Source organism: Podarcis vaucheri, assembly GCF_965113315.1.
Source record: "Podarcis vaucheri genome assembly, chromosome: 9".
Lineage (NCBI taxonomy): Eukaryota > Metazoa > Chordata > Lepidosauria > Squamata > Lacertidae > Podarcis > Podarcis vaucheri.
Window position 1 is genome coordinate 52,718,056 of NC_138767.1, and position 26,886 is coordinate 52,744,941.

At 39.8% G+C, this 26,886-nt stretch overlaps 1 protein-coding gene and 1 long non-coding RNA gene across 49 annotated transcripts in view; one reads left to right on the forward strand and one right to left on the reverse strand.

Moving 5' to 3' along the window:
* The window catches only part of LOC309540779, a 104,109-nt gene extending 90,600 nt beyond the window's left edge, over window positions 1-13,509 (forward strand). For 7 of the 8 annotated variants that reach the window (XR_014223476.1, XR_014223477.1, XR_014223478.1 and 4 more), the window contains 3 exons: window positions 4,381-4,805; window positions 11,679-11,819; window positions 12,895-13,509. This is a non-coding gene — a long non-coding RNA (uncharacterized lncRNA). The remainder of the gene's footprint in view (window positions 1-4,380; window positions 4,806-11,678; window positions 11,820-12,894) is intronic. The other variant, XR_014223483.1, reaches the window with a different exon arrangement.
* The window catches only part of SORBS2 (sorbin and SH3 domain containing 2), a gene marked incomplete at its 3' end in the record, with an annotated part of 177,085 nt that overhangs the window by 48,275 nt on the left and 101,924 nt on the right, over window positions 1-26,886 (reverse strand). For 18 of the 41 annotated variants that reach the window (XR_014223452.1, XR_014223455.1, XR_014223467.1 and 15 more), the window contains 7 exons: window positions 24,762-24,886; window positions 23,324-23,932; window positions 15,740-16,228; window positions 12,873-13,014; window positions 11,665-11,840; window positions 3,271-3,337; window positions 1,703-1,747 (listed from right to left, as the gene is read on the reverse strand). Coding sequence is in view for 20 of the 41 variants with exons in the window: in XM_082237837.1 (XP_082093963.1) it covers window positions 1,703-1,747; window positions 3,271-3,337; window positions 11,665-11,840; window positions 12,873-13,014; window positions 15,740-16,228; window positions 23,324-23,932; window positions 24,762-24,886 (1,653 nt within the window). The remainder of the gene's footprint in view (window positions 1-1,702; window positions 1,748-3,270; window positions 3,338-11,664; window positions 11,841-12,872; window positions 13,015-15,739; window positions 16,229-23,323; window positions 23,933-24,761; window positions 24,887-26,886) is intronic. The other 23 variants (XR_014223454.1, XR_014223459.1, XR_014223469.1 and 20 more) reach the window with 12 other exon arrangements.

Genomic DNA, 26,886 nt, shown 5'->3' on the forward strand with positions numbered 1-26,886 from the left:
GTGGGCAGACTTCAGGCTTGAGGGATCTACTTTGATTTTTACTAGAACCCTGAGCTCTATCAACTGGAGCCAGGTTCAAAAGAGTAGATCAAGTTGAGGCAAACAACATACTCCTAAAAGTTAATAAAAAGGGTGCCTCTGGGCAATTGTTCAATTTAAAAAAAGTGTTTTTGGTACCAGAAGCCCCGTATTGATTCATGGCTTGCACAACTTGTAAACCATCAAGTGAAATGCAGCACACCACCTAGGTATAGGGCCATATCAATGACTTGACAGGACCCCTATTTCTGCAGTCCAAAGCAAGTGGTTTATCCTGCCTTAGGTGGACTTGATACATGGATAAAGGGTTCTGTTCACATTTCTCTAAAATCTGGAAATGCCTTGAGGCATAGCCACAGTTGGGATAATTTACTGCTGGCTGCCATTGTTATCTTGGTGGTTGCTTGCTAGCAGAAAACTGAAAAAGAAATACACACATGCTTGAATTTAAGCATGCCTTTGTTAATTTTGTAACAATGCATTTCTGGTTAGTAATATAATATTTATCAGCATTAGTTCTGGACAGTCACCCAAGCAGATCACATAGATGTAATTTTTTTGCAAGTGAAGATTGAATCTATGCAGATTGTGATGTGAACTTAAATTGGAAGTTGCATTTTTAAAAATGCATTTTTTCCTATGGTGCATTACCATTTTGCATATTTTTGCAAATATGTATAACACATTTTTAAAGGGCTTTTCTAATCAATAAGTACATCTGATATATTTTCACAATTATTTGGCTTGATGTACATTTTTACAGAAATTTGCAGCCTTCGACCGCTGTTCTGTCACTTTCTATTGTTATATTGACAATTTCAGTTTAATTTCCAGCAGTTGCAAAAGCAACGTGCAGACAGCATTAATGGAATGCACAGTGTGGAAGCTTGAGTTTTGGATTCATGTTTTGTCCCATGGTAAAGGGGATGATCTAGTGAAAATTAAACGAAACAGAGAGCCAAACTACACATTACACTTAATGAAGAGCATGCAGATACAGCTCTGGATTTAATTAATTACAGGTGCAGGGGGCTTTACCTATGCTTCCTAGCCACATGGCCAGAAAGCAGGCAATTTTTGTTCCAAATGTGACAGTATGGGTGGGTGGGTGGGGTAAACCTCCCTTCTTCATATAATAATTGCCCACCTGCTCCTTTAGCATAATGTATAGTTTAGCCCTGAGCAGAATTTATTTCATTTATTTCATTGTTAACTCATTAAAATTAATGAGACACAAAAATATATGACTTTGGATTGTTCCCATGTTTTATGCATGCATGTTCCCATGTTTTATGCATACAATGCAGTATTCTACTCAGCTACTACCGTTATCATCCCCAATGCATGTTGATGGAGGTTATGCTAGTAATCAAGCTCTGCTTTGAAACTGTTCCCAAAGCCAGAATCTGTCCAAATTAGTACAAAATCAAAGCACTGGAAGGTCACCATTGAAAATACATTTTGGGTTATTTGGCTGGAAAAAGAATTCACACGCAATCATTCAGGTGTCAGGAAAATAACGAAATGACAACAATACACTGAGATCCCACAACACAACAATAAAAACTGCAGTTACACAAGCACAAGAAGGATGGGCCTACAAGGTTAGGTAATCGCCAAAATTAACGAGAACAGACTCATGAAGGGAAGGAATAATTCCTACCAGTATTATATGCATAGGCAGTATTATACATGTCTGTGTCATCATCTACAAAAAGAAAGATAAATGTTATAGTGGTGTAACACTGGTCCGCTTAGAACAGCAAGGCAGCTCTACCATCCCAAATACTGTAAAACAAACAAGCAAGCAAATTGTAGCCACCTTTATACTTCAGGAGTCTATCTCATATGCTACCAATCCTGGATCGCATATAGCTGTTCTGTCACTTGAGATGCAAATACAGCAGTATGCTCTATCCCTGAGCTATGGCCCTTCCAGTTAGGTATGGAATATTTAGCTCATTCATTAGTTAATCTACAACAAATATTTAATTAACTTAAATATGGCCCTGATAAATTGGCAGTGGGGGTTTTATGTTAATTATTTTTAAAACAGGAATTTACAAATGCAACAGGTGGCAGCATCACCTTTCACACACACCCGGAAAGGCTTTTTTTGAAGATGGTGCCATTGTAATGTATATGTAGATTAAGAGGGCAGTCCTGACCTCCTGGTATTGCCTGTTTGCAGAGGGGGTGTAATTAGGAAAAGGCCTAGGTATCTGTCCTTTGCTAGTGGAGATGGATAGACTAAGATTGTGGAGGCTCCCTGCTGTACCCTCAGAAAGCTTGGTGGATAGAAAGCTACCCCCCATTTGGTGTTCTTGCTTGTGATAGCAAACCTATGGCCCCAGAGTGTGGAGCATTATGAGAATGGAACAAAATCAACTATGGATCTACTGGATCCAAAGATGTTTTGTTTCCCTGTGAGGGACTGAATTTAGGCTCTTTATCTATGCTTACCTGGAGCAGATGAAGCTAATTTCTCCAGTGCTTTTGGTGATGGCAGGGAGGGCGTGGATACAAAATATAGTGATCCACTGCGCTGAAAAGCCCAGCAAAAGTGCTCCCCTCAGCTTCCATTTTGGCTGCCACGTCCATCATTTAGCTCCCTCTCCCCTTTGCTCCTCCAGGTTTGCTTGGTTAATCAATAAATTAACTGTTATTTGATCAGTTCCCTGCTCAGCCATGAAACTCGCTTCATGACCCTGGACCAGTCACTGTCTTTTATTCTTGGATTAAATGTTATTCTTAGTACTTACTACGCAAAGCGAATCCTTTTACAATAACTAAACCAAGAGGAGAACCAAATGATTCCATACCTAGGCTAGGATCATTTTGTCATTAACTTTGTTGAATTTATAAAAGAAAGAAAAAAAGGAAGAGCTCTTTATTTGATTTGTTGCCTTGGCAGGATTACAGCAATGAAAATCTTCCCAAGCTAATTCTAAGGGATGAACACAAAACCCTGAGCTACTTTGTTTCCCTAACACACTCATTGTAACCTCTCTTATTTTTCTGTACTTCTTAAAAATGTTAATTTCTGTTAGAAAATTCCTTAAGTTTTCCCCACAGAAAAATGCACCAGCTGTATTGAATATACTTATTTGGCTTAAAGTGCCCACTGGACCTTGGTATTTTATTATTGAATGACCACTGGCATATATTATTATCTGACAGCAAAACAGCAAGATGTATGAAAATACAGCAAGGAGAGGAAGTTGGACATACCAGGCTTGTGAACCATGTGTATTTGCTTGAACATCGTCTTATACCAATCCTTCGGCCTGTCAACTGTCTAAAAATGACAAAGTTTAAACAATTAGCAAGAAAACAACAACAAAGTTTAAATTAGTAACACAAAAGGTTGAATTAATGTACAATGGAGGTAACTAGGAGGGTCGTTTACCCCTTTGATGGGTCCTCATACTTAACTGATGGGTGTATTAATAAAAAAATAATAATAAAGTGATTTTTAAAATCACTTTATTTGAAGAAAAGAACCTCAAAAGCAAGGAACAAACAATAATAAAATCTCAATTCAATATGTAAGCCTATTAAATCATCATTAAATTGCTCCAGAGTTGATAATGACCAGGTGGGGATTCTCCTTCTCTGCATGCCTACTGGAATAAAAACCTCTCCAATAGGCACCAAAATCTCAAAAGTACTTGTCTGTTAGCCACCTGAAGGGAGTTCCATACTAAAAGTCCAGGCCCATGTCACCATTACTGGGGACATGATTCCATAAGACATGCTTCTGGTGACTGCAATGACTGCACCAGCATATAAGGAGCAAGACCAGCTCTCAGGTTGTTTTTGGCCTAATGGGTCATAGATGATATAGCTCTGCCTTTTGCAGTACTATTTAATGTCTCCTTCATTAGGAATGTTTGGATATGATTGATATCTCAGTACTTCAAGGCACTGGATTGGATAAACTTCAGAACCACTCCAAAGAAATAATTTTGTGGAAAATAATGGACTAGAAAACTAGGGATGGAATGAACATTTGAAGCTGAGTTGCTTGAATATTCAATTGACTGGGAGCATAACATAGCCAACCTTGAGCTGAGTCCAGGATAACCTCTAAACTGTGCACCTGGTTGTGTAGGGGTGGGTGGGTGGGAGTACAATCCTATCCAGCATTAGCCATATAGCTCTATCCAGATCAGCAGATTTACAGGACTTACAGGACCTTTATGTTCAACTCATTTGCCTTCATTCATCCCCAAACTGACTCCAAACCTTTGTTCAGGATTTCTACAGACTCCCTACAATGAGAGGTCATCAGCACACCAATGGCATTTTAACTCTAACCTCCATTTGATTTCTCCCCAGGGCTTCATGTCAATGTGGGACCGAATGGATTCTTGTGGCACCTCACAGGCCAAAGGCCATAGAGTGAAGTCCCCCAGTGCTGCTTTTTGTGCTCATCCCTTTGGAAAGGACTGGCACTACCATAGCACTGCATCCTCAGGTCTCACTCTGGCCAGATGACCTGAGAAGGAAACTATGGTTGATGAAGACGATGACTGCCAAGAGGACCAGCAGAGTTACATTTCCCCTTTGGCAGAAGTGTAAACAAGGTTGGAAAGGATCCAAATATCCATGTTTCAGGTTCTGAACAGTAAACTACTCCATGGGTTGTTGAGAAAGCAACTCGGCTCACCCATGCTTATCCAAGGAAAGGTTTCTTGTCTTGGGAGAATGGGGAGCAGTAATGGCCAAACCAAGCCTTACCAAGTGTTCCAACTGGAAAACCAGTAAGTTCCTCAAGTACTTTCAGGATCAGCTGGAGGGGGGGGATAACCCATCTTTATAGATAACTGTCTTTGTGAAGCATTAGTCCTTTCCTTTGTTTTCAGCAAGAAGGGCTAACATAATACAAATGATCTAGCACAACAGGTCTTTGTAGGTGCTATTTCATGTGATTACATTGAGAGGGGTAGGGGGAAGTGCAGGACTGGGTGACTGCTCCTATCTCAACATATATCAAGTTAAAATGGGTGCTTATGTGATTATCAGCCTGGTGCTACAGGGAGCCCTGATCATCTGGGGATGCATCAGCTTTGAACATGCATGTGCTGAGGGAAGGGCCAGTGGGGTGCTCCAATGGTCAACAGGAATAGTCCTGCCATCTCTCCACACACAGACTAAGCACATGGAGGAAAAGCCACGTTTATTGGGGCTAAATAAAGGAGGGATGGTGGGAATGCACTACATGAAGATTCATCATTACTACAAAGGCAAGTAATTAAATTAAGCATTAGCGTTATCCACCAATGCATGCAGTTTCAGTTGCACTGAAATGTATTCAATTGCTGGACATATTCCTTTGATGTTAAAGAATTAAGCACCACAATTATAAAATCAGACTGTAGCAATGATGTAAAAAAAAGGAAGAGATGCAAGAATTGTTTGAGAGGTTTGAAGAAATAAATGCCGTGGAGTGATGATCAATGAGGAAATGCACAGCTAACGGAGGCATTTATTCTTCTCAGTGGAGAGTCTCCTCTTTGCCCTACATTCTGTTTAGCCTTTGTAACAATCCATAATCAAGCAATGCTTTGTGCAAACAGGCTTCTAATTTTCTCTGGGCAAAAGCCCACTTAAAAAACAGAAAAGCTAGCTACAGTATTCCAACACTGCTTAAGTCAAACAAATCCGGATGGACCGGATTTAGTTATTCACACATAAATGAAAGGCCTCTTTGTCGTACAAATAATCAGAAGGTTGACCGTGAAGCAATTATAATGGATTGTTGGTTAAAAGTAAAACACACACAATCCAGTAGCTACACAAAACTTCTTGCAGCTCGATTCTTTTCTAGATAAGATCCTTTGTAGTGGTAGTCAAATCCATTGACAGCAAGAATCTTTTATTCTCTTTGTAGGCACAGCCAATATACTCACCATTTACTCTTTTTTTTTTTAAAAAAAAGCATTATAATTGGATACAGTTTAGGGTATTTTAAAAATTCTTATTACCAAATCCTGGGAATCTTGTAAATGCTAGGCAGACAACTAAGCTGTGCATGGATGTAAGCTTATTTTGTTCCACTGAAAACAATATGGAAGAAAATAATCTTAAATCCATCAGCTTAAAAGGTAGGGAAACGGGCAATGCTTAGAACCAATGTTGAAACTGGACACAATAGTGGATTCTAGTTTGCCATTGGTATAAGTGCATGTGTGGCAATACTGCATTCAATTCTTTATCTTTCCATAGTGCTTAGCATCACATTGTGCTTCTCCCCATCTTAGCACCGTGTTACTGGCTGCTGAAGAGGTGGGGTGTTATTTATCACTTGCCAGAATTCCTTCACTGTCAATGCATCTAAGGGACATGTTGGTAACTTTGACGAACTTCAAATATTAATGGTTTTTCTGTGGAAGTTTCCATGGGGAAAACTGCAGAAAGACCTGTGTGGGATGAGGGCATTAACCTCTCTATTTTGATAAGGTTTGAATGAGCCCTTATATCTGGGGTTCTAGCTGACCTGAGTTCTGCAGTCCTACAAGCAAGTGTTTAACAAGCACCTTTTGCAAACACTCATACCATGCACTGGCAAAAGTTAAGTTTATTTTGGAAAGAGAAATTGGGTTGCTCATAAATTGGGTGACAGCATTTAAATATTCAATGGGTCAGTGGGGGAAAATCATAAGACAACAAGAAATGACATCAATTATGTTAACAGTAGCATTCATACATTTTTTTATGTCCACTATGTTCAACTGACAGTAAACCTTTTCTATTCCTTAAAATTCATCATCTGTCTGTACAAGTAGCATGGGTGAAGCAAAATAAGACCTATTTACAAGAAAAACAGCTAATCTTGAAGTCTGCCACCTACAAACACAGCTTTAAGAAAACATACAGTGCAAGCTGGCTACAAAACTGCCCATTTTGGGGAACAAGTGGATGAGAAACTCGGGCTGCATTTCTGGTGCACAAGGATGCTTTTTGCATGGTCATTCATGGCAACCTAAAGGATCACAACTTCTAAAAATACAGAGTAGTGCCAGTAAAAAAATGAATGCACACCAAAAGCCAGTTGCAAAACCACCTTAAACAGTGATGCATGCAAGCTGCAAAGATAACAAATTTGTACACTCATTCCTTCCCTGTAATGCATAATCCTGTGATCTTGATAAAATGTCAGACAACACAATTCTATTTTGATCTGAAGTCATGTATCCCTCTATTATCTGCACATCATATCCTAATATTTCACATTCGGTGTTCTACATATACTTTCCAAAGACCTCTACATACAAATGGTGCTTCTAAATCTGAAATGATTGACTTGCACAAATTTTTGGTTCCCATTATTTTAGTACATTGCAGCTTACTGAATGCTGCAAAGTTTGCTTGTCTATCTTGCTCAATATGCAGAAAACTATCATGTATTACATTAAAATAATTGAGTAACTGTAACTATACTTGGAATACATTTTTATGAGTCCTCTGCCAAAAACTAAAGAAATGACACAATACACATTCTCATATATGAGATGGAATTTTTTAAAGAAATGAAATATAAAAATTCACATAGCCAAAATATTAGAGTCTTTCTAAGATGACTCAATATCTGAAACATATAACATAAATGTAGATATATTTATCTTAATTTTCAGTTTACTTAGAGTATTGTACAATGACCAACCGTTAACACAGAGAATAAAAATGACAATGATGTAATGCACTATAGGGCACCTATAGTTTTCTAAGCTGCGCCTTGTAGATCTACCTAGAAGAACTATTTACTCAAGGTTGAAAATTTGGTTTTCTATGTCAGAGGCTGACAGTGAGCTTAATTGCTGTAAGCTCTTGGAAAGTGACCAGGGTTCTTAAATGGGCAGGCATTACATGCTGCAAAAATATGCATTTCCAAACTCTTGGCTGAAAGATATCTTTGTTCAAAAACTGGCCCAGTATACAGTAGACATGTTTACTATACTGCTGAAACCTCCCTTTACTGCAGCTGAGCTTTGCTTTATGAAGAAGCTAGATTTCTCACTTCACACTTTACTACAGAGACAAGCAAGTTTACAATATTTATGCTCCTACAAATGGACAGAATGAAATCTAAGGAAAAGCTTAATATCTGAATAGACACTGTCCTTCCAATAAAGAGCAAATTCTACATTCTGGTTTTCCTAAGGATAGGTTTTATACAATTTTTGGTAGTTGGCATTTTGCATCTGAAGTGTGCACAAGTGCATCTTCTGCAGCTGCCACCTTTAAAATATATGGAAGGAAGCCCCATCTCCAGTTTATAGGTTTCCCTTGGCCAAGATGCCTTCCGTGGTGCCACCATAGGAGCCAACTCCTTGGGGCTGAAGTCCATTTGGGGCAAAGTTGATGGGCTTTACCATTCAAATGGTGTCTGTGTGCGCACCATGACTTGTGATCAATTACACGGAGTGGGGCTTACCTGCCCCCCCCCCAATATTATATTCAAGTTGACACTCCTGGATGCCATTGAGTAGGAATTGCTTCCTTGCTGCAATCTACACTGCCCAACAGCTCGGCTTCTTGGTCTATGCCAATCTGTACTCAGCTTAGAATGAATGAACAGAGACCAATGAATACACTGCCAATGCAAAATTAAAAGGCAGAATAAAAAATTGGGAAAGTCATTTCCCCCCATCAGTGATGCCATGGACACTCTCCAGTAGGAATCCGAGGCTGTTGCAAAACAATTTTACAAATGGCAATCTTAAATGTCAATAAAGGAACAGCTTGATGGAGAATTGTGTTCAAAGCAATCTTCCGCTGTGGTTGGAGTACCGAGTTCTGCCAAATAGGCACACAATCCGCTGGGAAGATCTCTGCATCCCTTCCAACATATTGTGTACATATGTGTGTTCTTGTTGTAAATCATTTTTTTAAAAGGAATGTCTACAGAATCTGAAAGTACTTAATGGATTGCAACCAAATTATTTCTAGTGGGCAATGCATTTGATCCTCAAATTGTTAAGTGTCCGCTACTTAAATGTTATCTTATCTACAATACTTTTTTATAGTAAGCACATACAGCTGCTGGGAGGGATCATTAGACAATATGGAGTGCAGTGTCAACAATATGCTGAGCACTCTCAGCTTTATTTTTCTTTCAAACTGGATCTGGGAGCTGAAGTTAGGTGCTTGTGCAAATGTTATGGGCTGGAAAAGGAGAACTGCAGATGACTCCAGATAAGACAGAAGCGATTATATCCACTTGAACAGCTAGAAAACTGATCCACCATTGTCAGTTATGGGTGGCTTTCAATGCTACTTTTTAAAGGCACATCTGACATCTGTGCACATTGGTATTCTGTGATTCATTCAGACACATTGCTGGAATGTTAACAAGCATACCAATTTCCCAACGAAGGTGCAAGCTCAGCAAACCACTTGAAAAGGAGAAAGTATATCAACTAGACAACTGGTGTCTGATTTAGGGCATATTTACACAATAAAAGAGCCAAATTGATTACCAAAATTTACTTTAAAAATCAAATCTCCTAATTTCCATTCTAATTGACAAGCATAATATGAAATTTAAGTTAATCACAATAACTAATATGCTCTGCTGGCTTCAGTGAAAGTGAGACAGTGACTGACAGTGTGATCTTGTGCACAGCTACAAAGAAGTAAGCTTCAATTGAGATCAGCAGTACTTACTCCTTGGTAAGTGTACCTAGAATTGCAGACTAACTAGCTGGATTGGTAACTCTGGCAGAAATGTGGTATACACTTCATTATTTGCCATCCCTCCTAAAAAGATGTGCATGATAATGCACACTTTTCTCTGTACTAAATTACAGAACACAGCAGCAGCAGCAGGAACAACAACAGTACTAAGCCCTGTTGAACCCAGCAAGATGTATGGACAAGTACAGTGATATATGATCCAATTCAATTGCATTCGAAACACTTGTGCTGTTTTGCATGGATCTTAAGATGAATATGCAATCAGTAAAAATTAAAAAAGTAACTCTAAACAGTCTGATGCTGCAGAGCATTAAGCATTCCACCTTATCTAGTTTGTGTTTTTGTGGTCACTTAACACATGCCTCTTTGTTTATATGACATTCTGAACAAACTAGCTGCTATTCTATACATGCCTAATTGGGAGTAGGTCCTATTGAGGTCAGTAGGACTTCTGAATGAGCATGCCTAGGACGGCATTGTGCATGTCTTAAATCACATCAGCTTATAACATTTTATGCAATAATAGTTCTACAAGCTAAAAACATGTTTTTATATAGAAACAGCTATCCAAAAATGGTAGGAATTTCATAGCCAATCTTAAAGAGATCAAGAGAATCTGGAGGCTTAAATATATAGCTGGCAATGGGCCAGGCCCATTAAGTACAGTTGGGAGGATTTTAATTCATGCTCTTATATAACCAATAGCCATCCTATTTGATTAGTCTGTGATTCTTTTAAAAAGACACACACAGAGGGATCTGCCTCTGTTAAATGGGATGGAAATGTCTTCAGAATTGTTATAGTGAGAGTTAGTCATTTTTTAAAAAAAACACTTTACATGACTTAGCTAGATCACAACCATAGTAAAAGGAAGCAAGAACTCACTGAGCTTTTCCCCTCCCTTACTCTTTTTAAAAGCCACAGTCTTACAACTTAGAGTGAAATCTTTCCCTATCGCTTTTTCTCCATCAGTTCCATTTCTCTCTCTCACCCCACCCCACCCTGTTCCCCTCTCCACTGAATCTGTTCCTGGCAACACCACATCCCCGTATGTTGGTCTTGGCTGGCAAAGTATACCCACAGCTGCTATATCCTTGCACCTCCCAAAGAGTTCACCTGCAAGGGCTCTGCTGCCTTCATCCTGGCCCCTAGTCGTTTCATTCAGCCAGTGCAGCAGCAGCAGCCGCAAGAACACCTCCAGACCGGCAAACAGTTCCTTCCCTACAAGAGCTGCAGCTGCTACTGCTGCCGCTTGCACCGGCCAGAAGGGGATGCCGGGGCAGCAGCGTGGAAAGAATGCTTCAGCATAGCTAAAAACAAAACACTTCAGTGTAGCATCCTGAAAGCACTCAAGCACTAACTAGTGGCAAGCTGTCAAAGCTGACCCGAAAGCTTTTTCCACCCGCTCAGCAAAGGAGAGCTAGTTCTGCACTGGGCTTCCTGGTGATAATGGTTAAATAAATGATTGCCGTGTGTGTGTGTGTGTGTGTACATTAATTCATTCATCTTATAACTGTTAACTCATGAATACAAGGAAGGATTAGGCATGCAAGGACATCTTGATAAAAGTTACAAAATGCACCAAACTTTAGGAAACTTTTCAAAGGCAAAATAAACAAAAGAAGGAAAGGTGGAGCAAAGGAAAGGAAAGGAAAACAAAACACAGAGAAAGCGGCAGATCTTCTGACAACTTTACAATGAAAAGTAAAAAAAAAGTCAAGGCTATCCAATTATACACCACCAGCCTCCCCCTTTCCCCACTACTCACAGAATTATAATCATGAGTCCCCTGATTATGCACATTCTATTACACATTATATAAGCCTAGAAGAATGTGAAAAAGCCATTACCAACAATCAATTCATTGTACGACGTGTTCATGCACTCACACACACAGAGCCACACTCACTCAACATTTCCTACCGTTCTAATTGCAGTTGGGATTCCTGATTCATCGACTGGGCCAATCCCTGCATAATGTGGTGCTTTAATGACTGTGACTTTCTTCTCTTCTTCCGAAGTTCTGCAGATTGGTATTGTGCTGGTGGTACTGCTGCCGCCAACAGAATGAGCATGCTGTGAGTATGTCTCTGCGGATTCTACAAAGATAATGTTAACACAGCGTTGTATAACCATTTAATTAACATGCTTCACCTGCGTTATCAGACTAGGCACTTTCAATGTGGCAAACTGACACAGGATTAGGAAGATGTTTCATGATACTAGATATTGGATGAATTGGAGTTGGGCCTCTGTGCTCAGAGGGACTCAAACTCCATAGCACACCACATGCTCTGTTTCTTTCTAGAAGATTCCTGCTGTGTAGTGTCTAGTTTTTTTTTTTAGAATCTTTAGAAACAAATTACTTTTTGACCCACCTCATTCCACCCTTTCCATTTCCCTGCTATTTTATAAGGGGCAAACATTTATTTCTGCTATATTATGAGTTCAATTATTGGGAACTTATTGTTCAGATGATAACAAGAGGCAGCACCTATATTTTTGCAGTGTCCCTCACATGCCCCCATAAAATGCCCTGGGATGACAATGATTCTGGGTAATTTAGGGGTTAAGAAAATGGCGGCTGGGTCACTGACAGCCACTGGCACCAACTCCAGGGTGCCTGGGCACCTGCGAACTTTTCACTGTGGGTGCCTGGCCTGCAGCACTGACTGGGCCAGGGTCTCGCCCTCCATTGCAGGGCTTCTGTCGGGGTCCGCTGCGTGTGTGGACATGCACATGCTCTGCCGCCGTTGAGGAAGCACAGAAGCAGCACCGGAAGGCAGCTGTGGCACACAGAGCTACGTAACAGCTTCACGTTGTGGCACACAGTGCTAAGCACCCACAGTCTGGGGCCCAAGTTGGCACCTCTGCTGCCAGCAAAGCTATGATGCTTCTACTGTTGCTGCCAGCAATATAAAAGCAATACATACACACACATCCCTGCCACCATAGCTTAAGAAAATGTTTTTATGTTGCACACATTATCCCCTGCAGAAATCAGATAAATATTCTCCAGATTCATGGTTTACAAAGGGAGCAGTGTCATTCAGAGGGACATTTCATTATTCAGTGTACACCATTTAATTTTTTTAAATAAATGTATGTTATTTGTTTATGTGGGAACTCACCCATTGTTCTGCTCTGTTGCAGGAGAACCAGGCTTGAATTGAGTGAGACTGGTGGGGAATATCCTGAAGGGGAAAAAGGCCTTTGAAAGTGGCTCATGGGACTGGTTGCTGAACTAGAGTTCCCATTCACTGTTATCTGAGCCTGAGAGGTAGAAAAGAAACAAAGCAAAAATCACATCCCAGTAAATTAATCGTAGAACTGTCCAAATCCTACCATCCATGTACAAAAGGTGAAGAACGAATTGCTATCCCTATAGCAAAGATGCAGCTGTCAGATTCTTAGCTATAACAGTCCGTGTTCAGGATTATGTTCCCTATGCAACCCTGTTCTATTCCCCCTACAAAAACAGCATGCTGGAATTATGGGAAGGCATCAAGAAAGTCTTAGGTCAAAGCGGTACAAAATGAAAGAGACAGTAAAACTTGCACTTCCAATTTTCTCTTGAAGGCAATTTTCTCTTCCATTTCCAAGTGCTTAAATCTTATTGCCATTCACTTGAAGACAAAGAAAAAAGATGCCAGCAAGAAGAGCTGAAATCTCCTTCAAATATTGTGGCCAGAATCTGGATGCAAACTAGATGTGATGGTCAAGTTTAACCCACAGCATGTTCTCAAAATATAATACATGGCCAAAGTTATCCATTGTTATGTGATTAACATCCTAGGCAATGAATTCTGTCACACATCTTGCCTTTTTTTGGGGGGGGGGGATAAGTCACTGCCAATATTGAGGCATGCTTTGATTTATTAAGATCACACAGCTGCTGTTTTTCAAACCACTTAACATGCTGCTTTATAAAATCAGAATAATGAGTAGCACTGAAAAGCTTTTTTTCAGTGCATGTCTACTCAGAAATCAACCCCATTGACTTCAGTGGGGTTTGGCTCATTTGTAAGTGTGTGTGGGATTGCGGCCTTAGAAACCAATGGCTATAGATGAAGAAACCTTACTTTGTGTGATACACCAACTTGCTTTTCCTTAGCACTTCTGGTTAACTTGTAACCTTACGTGTAGCAAGGAGGTCACATGCCATGCCTGAAGTCATGCAAACTTTCTAACCTTGTACCCATTTACCTGGATTAAAATCCCACTGAGTTCAAGCATTCTGGTTAAGTATACCAAAGATTCCATTTACATTTGTCATGTTAACCCTTACGGCATGATACATGATTCAGAAAAGTCTTTTAGAATCTACTGTTTTATTATCTTGTAATACAGTGACCTATAAAATATTAGGGATATTCCAGCTTGTTTTAAGAGTGTGACCTGTATCTATAGGATGCTTCATTTGAAATTAACTAAGCAAGTTGCTGATTTTAACTGATGTATGTATATATCACATGTATTAGACTTTTGAATTATACATAAGGACATGTGTATTTAAACAGTTGGAGGGAAGTGACTTAAGAATAAAGAAAATGCATTCCTGGAAAAGAAAAGAAACAATACATTTTGTAGCAAGTGAATGTCAGAATATCCATAGTTTTATTCCTGGAAGACAAGAATGCTTAAGAGGGGAAATGTTAGTCGGAGAGAAAGCGAAAATCAGAAGCAAACTCATGCAGTCAGTGATCACTGCTAATGGAAGATAATGTTGGGTTAAGTGCTGTACTAATCAAACACCTTAAAATCCATTTTTGAGGCATACATCATAGTGGTCGCTCAGTAGTTTCTGACAGGTTTGTAGTTGCACTAACATTCTGTTTGAGCATTCTATCTGCATGTGCATTTATCTAACATCTTAAGATAGTTCTGCCTATATTCCAAATGTCACTTCCTTTTTAGCACAATGAGACTGAAGAATAACCATTACAAGATTTGTTCAGGGCTTAATTTGAGCAAGAGTTTTCCAGAGCAAATCCCTAAAGAGTCTGTTGCACTGCCAATGCTTGGCACTGGAACATAAGGAGCAGAGATAAATGAGACAGCATCTCCAAGAATGTGCAAAGTACTTTTCCCTCGCTACTATGAGCTGCTTTGACTGTGGCACTGTTCCAACATGAACTGTGTGTGTCTTGTGTTTCCTGTTTCATTGCACCACCATTACAACCAAAAGACAACTTCTACAATTCTCACACTTCGGTGGGATCCATGCTCCCCGATAGACTGCCTGTGCATTTCTTAGGTAGGAAAGATCCAAATGGGGTGAGAGGATGTTGTGGAGAAACAAGGAACACAGGTGACTTGTGCTTCTTGTTCACCACACCTCCACACACAACCCTACCTGTCTCCACAACCTGCCTCTAAATTGATGGATCAGAACTTCTAGACAGAAGGTTAAAATTAAAACAGGTATTGTAAAATATACTATTACACCTCAGCCTTAACTATGAATACTTTAATTATCAGTAATGTTACAATTTTAAAAAAATTAAAATAATACTGTCATGTATTTTTTAAAATCCAGAATAAAACAATAATTATTAAACACAATATAATTAAAAAGCATTGCAGCAGATAAAATAATGTTCAGCCTTTTTAAGGCCTGGGAAAATGAGGATAATAAATATTTATCTAAGAGCTGATACTTCCCTGAGGAAGAGTATTCCAAACACTACTTGTTATGTAGCGAGCGATTCAGGAGCACTTCAGGCTTCTGACTAATTATCCAAGGAAGCTAGGAAGCTACCATCACATCTATCACAGGAAGCATCACTCCTCCAGAATACTGGGATTATTGATCAGCAAATTTAGATTGCATTTACATGTAGCGAGTTTGAAATGTTCCCATTAAGGAAAGTTATGGAACCTGAGTAGGCCATTTCCAGCATGCTCATCAAGAAGGGACAAGAACAAGGATTATCTCTTTTCCACTTTGACAGCCTGGTTGAACAAAATGGGAGGAGGAAAGAGGAAGGATAATTACATGAGCTCTGGCAGCAGTGGTGGTTAAGGTGGTGGCATCTGACACAGCAGACATCTGGCTCAAGGTTGGGGAAGGTGTTTCAGAACAGTCAGTAGTATCATAGTTACAGCTCTGGAGATCATCTAGAATGGCAGTGGAGGACTCGCTCACCGGGCGAGAGGAGTACTCACTCATGGCTGAGTCGGTCATAACAGAGGCCGTTTCAGTCCTGTGGATAGTACTGTCAGGAGCTAGGAAAGGGTATGCGTATGAAAAACGTGAAAGGGCCAGGGTTCTATACAAGCGTGACGGCCAAAAATCATCCTGTGTTGGCAAAATAAATGATGCTACGGGGTGGGTGCCACTGTCGGGTGAGAGAGAGGGTCTGTTAATCGATACCAATGAAGGAGGTGGTGAAGGAGGCAGTGGCGAAGCTTCTGCTGAAGTTTGTCTGTGTGTCTGTGAAGCATTTACCTCCATCACATTGGCAGTTACTTTCTGGTTTCCAAGCTGAGTTTTGAGAAACAAAAGAACAAATAAACATATTACTAAATTTATTTATTTTTTACTCTTTTCCTTACCCTTTTGTTGTGTACAAGAGTTCTCAGAAATCAAAAAAACCCACACACCATGTGTTTTCTAGCAGTCTTAGGAAGTACACAGTCAAATAGATTAGGAAATAAACAAACTCTGTATTACAAAAGAAAACACAGTAAGTGAATTTGTCAAGTATTAATGGGAAGCAATGCCAGAAACTACAGTGTGTTGGAATAAGCCTGATGTTCATTTCCAAGATTTTAATTGTTTGACGTTTAATTCAAATAGTGTTCCGCCTGTTTATCTGCCACAAACCTTAAAAGGTTTTTCTTCCCATATGCAAAATTGGAATTGCCCTTTGGGCCAATAGTAAGCTTAATTCTCAGCCATATCACTATTTCCATAGTAGTGACCAAAGTGTCTCATTTTAGGACTAGGCAGCTGACCTTCTCAGCCAATGGTAAAATGTATCACAATAATAGCCGCTTTCACACACTATGCATAAGGAGGGGGCTCTACACAATGAAGCGAAAGCAGGATGAAATCCTGGCTATGCCCCATTTCATAAGTATCCCTGCCCACCTGCTCAAATATCCATGCACCACGTGCAACAAACCCATTTTATGCCAGAGTGACTTTTTCCAATAAGGGAAGTGATAGAGAAATGCACTTGAAAGTGTGGGGTAACATTTGCTTAAGGCAACAATATCTAGCCTCCCTAAAGACAAAAACAAATCAGAAAGCATAGATAGCTAGCATTGTCCGTTTTCCCTATAAACAAATTGGGATCAACACTCAGTAGCACTCAATAAACCAGGCATCTGAAATGACCTAAAACCTGGACCTCAGTACACTTTAACAGGAAGTTCTCTTGTACAAAGTAAGTTTTTGTAAAACTTTTTTTACAATTAAAAGAAATCACAACTTCAAATTTGCAAATGTTTGTGCTGCAGGTTGAACTTTTTTTAAAAAAAATAAAATGTAAAGTCTAGAATTCACAAGACAGCAGACTGATGACCCTGAGCTGATTGACTAAAAATGAGGAAACTATTCTTTTTAAGAATGAAAGCAAAATAATGGTACCTAAATAGCAAAAGAGCGAGTGGGATTGGGAAGTGAAGTTACCATGGAAAATGCTCACTAGGTAAAAACCCAAGACTGATGTAGTCACCATTGCTACTCAAAAGGTACACAGAAAGTTAATATACAACCTTGAAGGCAGCTGGGTAGACAACTCAGAGGAAACTTGATGTTCCTAAGCAGTTAATATAGCAAAATATTTTAAATATAAACAAAAAATAAATATGTAACTTCCAGGTCTAATTTATAAAATCTGTAACAGTGTCAACAGGAACATAATGGGAGGGGTGTTTCCAGCTTCCCCACTATAAAAAGCTGCTGTAGGGAAGGGACTGAAGAACATCATGGGAATGGTATTTCTTGGATTAAGGTGAAACTGTTAATTATTTTTTCTTTTGGATGCTGCATGTTGTTCAAGTAATCTTGTTATATTTATAGCTCTGAATTTTTTTGGGGTATGTTATAATAGTTCCTATTGTTTTGCTGTGCTGTTACGAAACACTTTGTAGCGTTTGAAATGTATCCCTGCTTACTTTGTTGCAAGCCACTTTGAGCATGGCTTTTGTGTGTGTGTGTGAAAAAGCAGCATACAAATAAAATGAGTGAGTGAATGAACAGTGAGCATGATCATTGTTTCCTCTATGAAGTGAAATTTATTTTTCAAGCTGAGAAATTGTCCACTGAATATGCAGATTTTAGAAAACAACAGCACATTCAATTGTGAGTATGAGGCCCGGGAACTGAGAGCAATGTATATGGAAGTCATGGAATTCCGGATAGCACACTCTCAAATTAGAAATATCTTACAATGGAAACAGGTAAATGTGAAGTTGACAAATATTGAGGGTTTGCAGGGGACAGTAGGGGGGATGAGAGGGGGGAACAGTTCTGTTCTGAAAGCAGAACAGTAGTATTGGATACAACACATAAGCTTAGGTTTCTTCATACTTCCTTTTCTTTTAATGTACTATAGGCAGGGTGGCAAGCATATCAGTGATAAAATAATGTGATTAAAACCATATCATTGCACTCTCATGGCCAAGGACCCATGACTGGAGGCTGCAGTTGGTGGAAGACAACTGGTCCAAGACACTGGCTCCATGCAAGGCAAGACTGGTTTTGCCCCAATCTTCCTTTCTAGATATTCATTGCTCAGACTTTGACCTGACCTTGACCTGCTGCTGATCCTTCCCAGAAAGGTCTTGCACGCCTTATTATAGGCCGTTTCCTACCATCACTTGCTTAAACTTCTTCTGCATGGACCTGAATTCCACAGGAAGTATATATATATATTGTGTTCATTCTCCAATAAAAAATATTAGTCTGATAAGAAGTGTTCCCTCACATGCTACATTTTTTAGAAAAGTAGTTGTAAAGCACCACAAGAACTTATCTGTTGTAAAAATTCCTTCTCAATTCCTTTTAACATGGTGAAAACCGATACCCTACAGCTCTTTAACATTGTTTTCTAGGATATAGGGAACGAGGGGCATATTCATAAGGAATTATCACATGTAAGTATGGAATATAAAAGTCACTTTGCTGTGATTTTTCCATGTCAAAAAAACATGTTCATGAGACCGCTATTTGTGAAATGGAAATTCCCCCCAAAAAACTTCAATCCAAACACGTTGTGACTACCCTTAGTTTTTTGGACAGTGGCCTTGGATAAGCACAGTGCGCTTATTACAAATCTCTGCACCGAGATATATTTCCCAGATAGCTTGTATAGGCAATTAACATTAAGTATGTAGATACAGGTATATTATAAGCACTGTGGACAATTTCAGATTTTAATAAGAGGTTCATGAATGGGTGCATGAAAATGACACCAAATTGCTGGCCTTGCTTCAAAGGAACAAGACACGATTAAGATTCTAAGATGAAAAAGTGAACTGATTGTTGTTAATTAACACATAAGAAAAGATAGCACACAAAACTCAGATTTTAACACACACACAAACACACACACTTGGGTAAAAATACCTCTTGCTTTAATTGTTAAGAGGGTCATGCTCAACATTTTAAAATTTGGTTGCTTAAAGTTAGGTGTAAAAGTTTTTTCCAATTTTCAGTCTTCAATTCACGGAACTAGTCTAGTTTTATGAACACCTGCATTCCTTTGGGTCCCTTGTTTATGTCTGTAAACTTCTGATAATACAAAAGAACAGCACCAACAGCTGCATGAAAATATGCTGTGTTTTGAAAAATCAAGCCCCCCTTTTCTTTTTAAAAAATCTTCAATCTTCTGCGCTTTCCCAAGCACATCCTCTTTTGGACATGTAGGACAATCATTCATGATCTAGTAATTGGTAACACAGAATTTCACAATAATCTTTAACTATTCTTTTGTTAGAATGTTTACATCTTAATGCTAATACGAACCTACTTGGCTCATCTTTCCAATACATTGCACTACAATATTGGTGGCTATGGTGAACTCTTCCTACACAGTGTGAAGATTATGTGTATTTTCCACCCTCCCACAGATGAGAAAGGGATCTAGTTTCCAAAATACATAAATACAAATCCAGGCATCTTGCGTCAAAACAACAATACATGTTTTACAATCTAAAAGAAACAACACTTGTCTCAACTGCACACCTCTGCATGCAAGTATACTGCAGCATCTGCACTAGTGGTTTCCCTTAAACATAAGCACACCTTAAATTCTTGTGGATAGATACAATGGCACTCTAACATATGCATATTCACCAGGAATCTTCATGCTGTTCACACACTTAGTGCAGCAGTAAGCACACATTCTTAGTGCAGGAATGACTACACAGGGCCCTTTCCACATGCTCTCTCACCTTTGTCTGGGCATTCACCTAGAACCATGAACATACTTGTCATTAGGATTCAGTTTACATGTCCTATAACTTCTCTCAAAACTGGAAGTTTGAAATACATTTTGCTTTTTACTGAGACGTATACAACAGGTCTTATATCTGCCCTTTCCCTATAAGGAAACTAATTCAATTCCGTATTTTTCTTCTACTGACACTTCAAACTTTCTGTAAAGTGTCTAACCTCGTTGCTGAAATAAATCCACATTTCCCTATCCAATTATTGCATACCTACTCATAACACCTGTGAACATTTCTGTGCCTGAGGCAGTACAGAAAATGGCAACCCGATCCCAGTCAGGGTGCACTATAGTCAAGACTAGTCAGATCAGAGAGACAGGAATTGCCACAGTACCTCACATTTTCAGTAACAATACAATAATAAATGAAAATAACAAATTGCTTCCTTTTCATGACACTCCAAACCAGCTGCCTTAGGCAGATGTTTCACTCTTCCTAACAGTAGGACTGGCCCTGACTGCCATTACAATAACTGTGACCCAAACCAATATGTAAAAATTTCAGATATCTGGTAGATGTTATGAACTGCATGCCAATGAGAGCTTTAAATGGGATACCTAAGGTTTAATTGTGGGAAAGTAAATGATTGGACGGATGAACCTGACAGACTCATTTTATTTTACTGATATGGAGTTCACTAGTAATTTCTCCTATGAGCTCCCCACCAAAATAAGTGAGAGATTTACTAAAAATTTCTTAGTGGATTTTGCCCTTAATGTACTAGTAAAATCATTTTTTAAATCAGAAATTGCAGGGTGCCTTTATTTCATGAAAACATGATATATACATGATATACATTTCCTGAACGCTTTGGCCTAGTGTTGAAAATCCCAACCCAGCTTTCTACCAAAAAGGTGGATTCTTACTAAAAACGGAAGAAATAAATGTGAGTGGCTCATACTACTTCCATAAAGTGAGCCTGCAGTGAAATCCACAGGCCATCCACCACATAATAAAAGCAGGAAAGCAAAAAAGCCCCCCTCCCCCAGTCACAAGTGCTTCTTTCCTGGTTTCCTGGAGAAACGTAAGCTGGGCCTTGGTTTATGTTTTACCAAGAGATTGCCAAAAGAAATGTTTTTACAAAAGCTGGTAACATTTGGAGGCTACTAAAAGTAGCTCCTTACTGGAATGCAAGTCTCCAGGCGATTCAAGTAATAACATCCCTGCTTGCTTTTTCAATTGTGTGGGCCCCCCAATGTGCCATTTTTTACTCATTCCAGTTTCTCAGAGCAGAGGCAGAATGGCAAAGAATGCTCAGCTCTGTCTGCTGCCCAAACTAATCACCCTCTTGCTCGTTTAAAAGCCCCTCTGTAGATTGGCACATATGCTTTGCTTGCCTCCATCTTCCATCTTGGCTGGGGTCCAAACTGTCCTATGGGATTTGGAGTTTATTTTTGAAACTGAAGTCAGCTTCAAAAGTTGTTTCCCATGTTGAGCCGGGTCTTCCCCCCCCCCTTGGGCAAATGCCAGTTTTATGCTCCCCGCACCATGGCACACAAAACTTGTTGGGACCATTTTGGATCCTGGGCTTTCACATTTTGATTCTAGGGATTCAGGACACGAACATCATGACAACCAAACTATCCGCTTTTATTCTGATTAATAAAAGCAACACCTGTACTAATATTAATACAGTTGTAACAATTGTTTAGCTTTCCCATAGCTCTGTTTGTATAATGATTTATGGTAACTCATTTCTAAAATATATAAATAAAACGGTTCTATAGCAACCTTGATCAGATCAGATTCCAGGGTGCTGCACTGCATTTGCAGATCCTAATGCAATTATATTATGAATCCTCATATCAGCTGTGAGGCAGTTGCATTTCCTGGCTCAAACATTAAATAGCACCCTCTCCATATCATCACAATCGAGCACTGGCATCTGGCAAGTCATTAGACCAGAAAGAAACAACAACACCACACTGTTACTCCTCCTCCTCTGATGTCAGAGAATTTTATCCTTTTGGAATTGGACTCTTTATGAAATACTTTTCTATTAGCCATACTGTTCTGTTGCTTGCATTTAGTATACCAAAGAGTGCTGTCAAAAATAATAAAAATTGCTGAAGACATCAGAACGGTTGACCTTGTTCAATGATCCTGTTTCTAATGAGGCATATCTTATGGGTGACTGGGGTGTGTGTGCAGGGGCAGAGATAACCCCTCTGATTAACATAGGGGTGGTTTTTTCAAACTTGTATTTTAAACAGCAGAGCCTCTAAGGAGCATGGCGATCAGAGCAGCTTGTGTGAAGTGTGAACACACTCACTCAAGATGTAATTAATGCCAATATCCCTAGCAATTCAAGCGCCTACATAAATTAACAGCTCAGTCTTCTGCCTTTGTTGTGGAAGCCTTGTAATTTGTGCATCACTAAGGGCTGGATTTAGATGCATCTTGTACAGCCACTTTATGCGCTTTTGGTGTAATTAAAGAAGAGTTTCATCTGTGAAGAACGACCACAGAATTCTCACTGTGGCAAAACAAGCACAACAGCTGGAATCCAGGTAGATTGGCACACATGTGCAAAGGACTTTTGTGTGCACAGAGGTGGGCAGGGTTGAAGGGTTTCCTGATTTATTTATTTTTTTGTTCAGCCCCTTGTACTTAATGGAATGCTATGCTGGTGTGTTTCCTAACCTTTGGAGATGGGTTGTTTTTTTTTAGGATGGGTGGGTCTGTAGGAGGAAGGCGAGGGTAAGTGGGGAGAAAAGCCATGCACACATAGAAGAGAAAACATGCCCCTCTGGATCCCAGACACTTCCTTTTAGGAATTCAATACCTCCAAGCAGTGTCATTCAGGTGTCACTCAGACTGCCTTCCCTACAGAACTGAATTTTGCAATACCTAGGACACAGGCAATAAGGTGCGCTCTTAACAGGTACCTAAACATCACTTGTTCCTTCCCTCTCTCCATGTACTAAGGCAGGCCATAAACATCTTTCAAAACCAATAAAAAATAAACAAACAGCAACACTGTTCTCAATACGGTGTTTCAGGTAGTTTTACCCAGGAAGTGTAAACCACTACTCAGAGCCAGGTGAGTAGACTAAAGAGAAAAAGGTTAGGTGACACAGGAAAGATCTAAAATAAACAAGAGAGAAACATAATATACCACATTGCATTCTGTGGACTGTGCGGAAGGAACTGTAGACATTTGTTGCATATTGTTTGGAGGCGTCTCTGAAGTGTCTGGAGAAAGCCTAGGTGGATGTTGTTGGCTTTCAGGCGCCGCTTTATTATCAGGGATGGGAGCTATCTGAATGGAAAGAGATGCTTTGTGTATCTCAGGTACTGGGTTACAAGCGGGTGAGACAGGCCTCCGTGGAGTTGCTGGTGCTTCAACAGGCACAGGCTGCTGCTGTACACAAGAAGGAATACTACTAGACGCATTTCGTGCCCTAGTTAATTTCAGGGCAGAAACTCTACGTTTTTGACCTGGTTGTTTGTGGCCTTGGCGGAAACTTGTTCTAATTCCAGCTATTGTTTTTGTGCTGTAAACAGAGGCCAGTGGCTTAGTGGTTTTGTGTGTGTAGGACACACTGCTGTTAGATTTTTTAGAATAAACTGCCCTCCGTATAAACTCCTTGTTAGTACAGTGGTCAGCATCAGGAGATTTCTTAGTTTGTTTGGTTGTTATGGACCGGGAGTTAATTTCGCTCTTCTTGTGACTAATTATTCCAGATCTACTCAAACTTTCTTTCCTAGGAGGAAGTGGGGGGGCCTTGTGTGCCAAAAGCATCCACGCAACAAAATAAATATTACAGGAGAAAGAGAGAAAGCAAAACATTAGCAGGATAGTAAACAGAGATAAAACGTGTCACTTCTTAAACAGAGATACCGACACAAATCCAGCCAATGGTTTTGAATCAGGCCTCCACATTCTTCATCATTCCAGATTGTAAACATTTTATTTTGATGTTTGGAAAGCCAGGGTGCATATATTAATTGCAAATTCATTGTGAGGTCAATACTGACCCATTAATATGAAGCATCCCCCTCTTGGGATCAATATTGCTAGTTATCACCTTTAAATTATAGAGATGAAAATTAACAAGATAGATCACTGGAACGAACAGACTGTTCTGATGGAAATTAATGTATAGCCCCTTAAATTTTCTGGTCTACAGTAATAGAAAGTGTGTGCGCGCGCGTGCGCGTGCATGTGTGTGCGTGGGGGAGGGTATCTTAAGTAATTTGTAGAATGGATGAATGTTTCAAATTTATGTCAAACTCTATACTTTGGGCTACAAAAAATAACTGTGCTGTTGTTCCAACACCAGGCATATGTTTCAACCTGATGAACACTGCACAGCTGTGCTTTACTCCTTGAAAGGAATTCAGTGCATGAGTGAAGCAAAAGCTGTGCATCCAAACCAGTATTTGGATGCACAGCCAAAACAGAGGTCATACTACAAACCAATGCAATAATGTCAGGAAAGCACCCTAAAAGCAATAATCAAATGGAAACTGCCTCTCCTTCACGAAATCACAGTATTAAACTTTAGAATTTCACATAATCTCAGAGTGAGTCTGCATATCTGCCATTTTACCTGAACTGGCGATCTCTTTTCTTGTAGGTTTGGCCGGACACTTCGAAAGCCTTTTGCTGCAAGAGAGGAGCTGCTAGTGTCGCCATTCAGTGTTTCTCTACTCCCACTGTTAAATGATCTCCAAGCTTTTATATGAAAAGAAATCCAAGCAAATTTATTTCTGACAAAGGATTTGCTTTGATTATGTCAAGTAACAAATGAGCTCTACAGTGACTGGAATCAATATAATACAGATGATGTGGCACAAACGTGAAAGAAGTCTAAGGGATATAATGCACATACGTCAATAACAAAGGGTACATTCATACTATTTGCAGCCAGTCTGCCAGATTACAGCGGAGGAAGATGGCAGACAAGATTGGCTCAGTTGGAACCAATTGCCATTTGGATCTTCCTCTTCTATAACTATCTTCCTAAGTGGTTAGGCAGTCTGGTCATTAATGTGACTTTATGGGGGGGGAAAGTGCCTGTTTTTGCTTGTTTTGCTGTTCCCTCTCTATCCTCCCCTGCTTTAATCATGCCCTGTGCTATTTTTCTAGAAAAAGAGGTCCCGGAACTCACCTCCCTTGTTCTTTTTTAATGGCAATGGCGCCCACCTGTGAGGTGCTGGAACTGAGTTCCGGTGTATTATGGCTGGGGGAAAACCCCCTAATAGGACTGTAGGCCTACAGGCACCGGCTATGTTGTTTTTATAATAGATATGTATGAAATGCCTAGAAAATACTAGGCATTACAACATCATGGGAAGCCAGAAGCAGCGCTGCTGAGCTCCTGACTAGGTCAGGATTTTATGATGGTGTTGCTTTCTATTGTTTTGCTTTATATCAGTCTCTTAATCCCAAAGACTTTTACTCAATTTACCTACTGAATTCAAGGGGACTTGAAATGAGGATATCTGTATGGGATTGCACAGTAAATATAGTGTAGCTGTCTATGCCTGGCAGATGAGGAGTCCAGGTTGCAATTGCCTCTGGATTATGAATCTTAACTAGGGAGCCATGGGCAAATCAGTACCCTTCAGCCAAATGTATGCCTTAAAGTAGCTATGTGGATAAAATGAGATAAATCCCACACATGGATTATAACTGTTGGGAGAGGAAAGGCTAGTTCTAGATTCTTCAGATAACACTAAAAAATAAATGAATGCTCAAATCAGAACAACATTCCCAGATGCTATAATCCTTCAGCTTTTGCTTATGTCGTTTACTGATTTGCCACATTTGCTCTGGTTTTTACATGTATCTGCCCTTAGTCAGTTCAGGAGACTGCATGGGTACTCCATTTGTACAAGCCTCTTAGATGTAGCTTCCAGCAAAAACGGCTGCCCCCATGACTTGTTTTGCCACTAAATGATACTCAAGAGATCTATGGATTCCTTGTGTTACAGAAGCAGCACTCAATGGCATGGAGCGGGGTGAGGAAAACTTGCAGCACAATGATATGTTGAACATTCCTAGGGAACAGTCACGGGGCTGGTATTTTTCATGGCATTTCTGTGGCATTCATGATGGCCAGTCCTGTCTTTGAACAACGGGTATAAGCTGGAGCAAAGCTTTTATTTCTAAATTTAAATTTTGTCATAGGAAGGTGCTTCCTGCTGAACCAAACCATTGGTCCACCCAGCTCAGCAGTGGGCATGTCAACTGGCAGCAGCAATCCAGGATGTCAGACAGGAATCTTCCCCGGTCATATTTGCAGTGCTTTAGGTTTGAATCTAGGACCTTTTGCATGCAGAGCCTGTGTTCTACCTCCAAACAGTGAATTGGGTGTAAGGGTATAGTTTGCCTTTGACTCAGATGCTTGGCAAACACCTACTTAGAGAGGTGAAGAAACGCAAAGTGTATACACATGGCTTCCTTTGGGAAGATGGAAAAAAATCAGAACTATAAGCTATCCAAAAGAGATGCTGAAGGATTAGACTGATCGCTGCAGCTAGCAGCTTTATTGTTGGCTAAAAGGACCAGTAAAGCCCTTATTAACTGAAAGCTGTTTCAAATTATATCTCATGCAGCAGTACAGTCTTCCTGGTGTAAGATTGCAGAATTACCCATTCTATGCCCACTGGCACCTTAAAAACCTCCTGTTATACACCTGCAAGAACAGATTTCTTCTGTTTCACTACCAC